The following is a 4,402-nucleotide window of genomic DNA, read 5'->3' as shown; positions in this document are numbered from 1 at the left end:
TTAAATAATCAAAATTATAAAACTGAAATTTTGAAAACTGATAAAATTGTGTGTGTGTGTGTGTGTGTACATGTTGTTTTCTATGCCGGTGGGGAATTAAACCTGAATACACACTGACTCATAGGGACTCTTGTCACTGTGGGGACCTAAATTGAGGTCCCCATGGGGAAACAAGCTTATAAATCATACAGAATGACATTGTTTTTTTTCTTTTTTTTTTGAGAATATAAAAATGCAGAAAGTTTTCTGTGAGGAGAAGGGTTAGGTGTAGGGTTGGTTTAGGGCCATAGAATATACAGTATAAAAAACATTATATCTATGGAGAGTTAATATACAGTATTTAAAATACTAACTTTAAATACTAAATTGCAACTTGTACATTCATCAGTACATCAGTTTAACCATATGCCAAAGGCAATAAGTAATATTATTTATGAAATTACTTATTAAGATGTCTGCAAGCAGACAAAAGCACTTCATGCCAGCTAATCAAATTTAATTTAATTGAATTAACTGCAATACATTTTCATTTAATAGCATTTAAAATGTAATTAAGTGTCCAGAAACATTACATTCAATTCAATATGCTAAAGTGTACTTCTTTTTCTCAAGGCTCATCATACTTGAAACTTTAACAAAATATCCTTTTCTGTACCTCAAAAATGCATGGTGAATCACTGGCTGTCACGTTCAGCTGCAGATGTGCTTGGTTGATTACTATTATTTAAATAATATACACATATATATATATATATATATATATATGCATATATATTTTTTTAATGCCACTTGGTTCGATAATGTGTTGTATAATGCATACATATTCAGTGGTATGACAGACACATATGCATGGAGGTTAAAGTGAGCTCGTGTGTGTGTGTGTGTGTGTGTGTGTGTGTGTGTACACAGGTGTTAGGTAAACAAAATCAGAAAGTACCACTATAACACCAGACTATACCCAGGCTGTCACTGGTGCTTAAATACACAAATAAACAGGTGCATGAAGCCCCTGCTCTAAGTCTATACCTGATTCATATTAGAGTATATGCTGACACCGTAAGAACAGCTTGGCATATGTTGAGAATGCAATAATGACAAAAACAGCTTGGTTGTGAAAAAGTAATACTGTAAATAGCTTGTTTCCCTGAGGACATTTCAGCCAACAGCAGCTGTGGGGCTATCAGAAAGAAAGAGGCAAGAGCAGTGTCAGATAAAGGGAAATCTATTCATAACTGAACATCTCACTTACTGTAGCGCAGAGATTTACGGGAGGAAAGGTACTGGACCAAAGGTAAATTGTTACATATAAATGAAAATGGTCAAATAAGTACTGTACAAGGTCCCAATAAAAATGATGTACATCTTGAAAGCTCTAAGAGGAATTACAGTCAGTGCTATGCTAGGTAAAGTTGTTCTAATTGGTTGCAAGGGTGTTGCTAGGCAGTTGTTAAGGTGTTCTGATTGATAATTGTGTAGAAACAACTTTAACTCAGAAATTGCTAGTAAATTTCACAAATAATTACAAAGGATCAGCAAGTATCCAGCTAACAGGGAACATTCTCAAAACTTAACTCATAACTCAAATTTATGAAACAAACGTTCTTCCATTTGTTCAGAGTTATTGGTTACACTTTACCTCCATAGTCCACCATTCTACTCACTATAAGTATCTTTGCAACTACATGTTTTTAAATGTTACCAGTTTCAGAACATCTTGATAAAGAAGTAATATTCATAAGTAGCATTCCCATAATGTTTGCAGAAATATAAAATGGAGAGTTCTCATGTTTGCATTACCAAAAAAATAAAAATAATAATAAATAAATAAATATATATAAGAAGAAGAATTCAGTGAAAAAGGCACATACTCTGTGATACATTACTCTGTGATACATACTATGCGAGTTCAGCCACTTACAGTCTGGCATGTTTTAATGGAAGCCTATTTTTTTTTTTTAAATCCTGAGTTCAGAGATTTTGAAGGGGAAAAAAAAATCTGACACAAGTTTTTGCAATAACAATATGTTGGTTGGGTCAAGAACACAATGAAGCATCATTAATATATATATATATATATATATAAAGATCCAGATCAGGTTTATTCAGTTACAGCAGCGGCACATTTCTGTCTTATTATAGCCATTCTCAGTCTAGAATGTATGGAAGCACACAGGTGGGCTTGTTGAGCTGAGCTGTGATTAACTCACCGCACTTCTCCAGGGTCCTCTGTAACCAACACGTCCGTCTTACAGCTGGCTATAGGGTTGATTGACAGCTCCACCGGAGGAACCACAAAGCTCTTGCTGACTGGCAGCCAAAGGCCTTGACCCAGACTGTAGGATGACCTGCAGGGTGAGGGACACGAGAGCGTAACGTGTCAGCTGAATTCCAATGACCCTGTGGAACATGCTGCTTATTACAAGAAAGCCACACTGACCGAGAGAGGAGAAGATCTGTTCTCCACAGCATGCACAAATAAAGACCATCAAACTAGACAGTAGTTGTGTGCTAATGACATATCCAAAGGTCTTTAATGAAATAAAAAAAGACATTGAAAATATACACCACAAGTCTGAAGAAACGATCCAATAAAGAAAACGTCAAAGGGTTTGTAGAATGGAAAATAGGATTTGTCACATTCTTCAAAATTAAAGACTTCAGTGTAGGCATATTCTTCAAAATTAAAGACTTCAGTGTAGGCATACTCTTCATTTCAGAAACTGTTGGCAAATCCACGACCTGTAAAATACCATTACGACTCATTTGGCATGCGAAGAGTTTTAGCCAATCATACCACAAATCTTTTACATACAGATGTCTTAAAGACACAGTAAGGGTCAAAGAGCAGGTGGCAGTGCTATTCTGGTTTTGATTTTGTTAATTAAAATAAAGCTGAAATTAAATAAAATGTTATTATTATTATTATTATTATTATTATGATCATTATTATTATTAGCATTATATATATATAAAACTAATAGAAACAAAATTAATAAAACTGAAACTATTATTTGAAACTAAATAATAATACTAATAATACTAATACTAATACTACTACTACTACTAATAGTAATAATAATAATAATAATAATAATAACTCTTTATTTGTAATGCAGATTAATGGATATGATTGCATTGTCTAGAATCTTAATTTCAATTAATCTAAAAATAGTTTGTCTCATTATTTACTCATCCAAATAAAGTTAATAAACAAACAAACATACAATGTAGGAAGAGACTGCAGACTACCATGATGTTTGTCTATTACTGAAGATTTTAAAAAGCATTATGATTCTTTAAATATCTTGCTTAAAAAAAAATCACATATGTGACATGCACAGTATATTAACTATGACTGACTAATTCATTATTTGTTTATTAGCACCATCATTATTTTGTTAAGGTAACTGAAGAGCTGAAATAATTAAGCTAATATAATATTAATTTAGCCAGTGAATTCATATTCTGTGAATTAAATTTGTATGATAACATGCGGCTCCACCGCACTAAAGCTCAGGTCTGAGTCTGGCCGGTCGCTGACCTTGGATATAGACAAGCACATCTGAATTACTCTGGATCAATGCGTACTTCCACTCATAAATAAGACAGCGATAGCCCAGGCCTTGCTCCGGCCCATCAATCGACACTTCGGAGGGCATCGATTGCTTTCCTCAGTCCACTATCAGTCAACTGCTGCCAGCTGAACTAAATGGCTTGAGTCGTCAGGTGGTTAAGAGTGATGACAGCTTGGGTGAGTAAGAAGAGAGTGAATGGATGATATACATTTCATTTATTTTTGCCTTAGCATTTAGAACCAAAGGGAAAAAAAAATAAAATCTGCTTCAGGCTTGTAGTCTGAAAATGAGGAAAATAATGGACTATATCTTTGTTTTGTGTTTAATTAACGAGAGACAGAGTTTAATAGGGAGAATCAAAGTGAGATATTGTCATCACATCAGCTAATTGTCCAGTGTAAAATACATAATTTGTTTTAGTTAAAATGGCTGAAACTATATGGGTGTCACGGGTTGCTATTGTGAGGAGCACAGAGCGAGGAACGAAGAGACCAGGAGTACAAAACAAAGGAGTTTAATTGTCGTTTTCAGGGACTCACACGTAGCACAAGGAGTTGACATAAACAATTCCAGACAAAGAGACTCTGAACAGGCTAGAACTAAATAGGGCAGATAACAAGGGGCAGACAGGTGAGGAGGATGACTAATAATGAGACACCTGGAACAAATCAAACTACATTGGGACAGGAACAGGAAGGACCAAATAATGAAAACAGGAACTCAACAGGAACATACACGTGACAATGGGTGGGCTGCATGACAAAATCCCAAAATATTTCATGGTATGAGTAATTTTATATCACAGTAACGGTATACAGTATATCACA

General features: G+C 34.5%; 1 protein-coding gene across 2 annotated transcripts in view; it reads right to left on the bottom strand.

Moving 5' to 3' along the window:
* LOC107727993 (astrotactin-2-like) overlaps positions 1-4,402 on the bottom strand; it is a 236,493-nt gene that overhangs the window by 190,366 nt on the left and 41,725 nt on the right. For both annotated transcript variants that reach the window (XM_016538046.1, XM_016538051.1), the window contains one exon: positions 2,208-2,345. In XM_016538046.1, the coding sequence (XP_016393532.1) occupies positions 2,208-2,345 (138 nt within the window). The remainder of the gene's footprint in view (positions 1-2,207; positions 2,346-4,402) is intronic.

Source organism: Sinocyclocheilus rhinocerous, unplaced genomic scaffold (assembly GCF_001515625.1).
Source record: "Sinocyclocheilus rhinocerous isolate Xijiao unplaced genomic scaffold, SAMN03320098_v1.1 scaffold1364, whole genome shotgun sequence".
Taxonomy (NCBI): Eukaryota; Metazoa; Chordata; class Actinopteri; order Cypriniformes; family Cyprinidae; genus Sinocyclocheilus; species Sinocyclocheilus rhinocerous.
The sequence above is the reverse complement of the archived record's forward strand: the minus strand, read 5'-3'. Positions and strand labels throughout refer to the sequence as shown.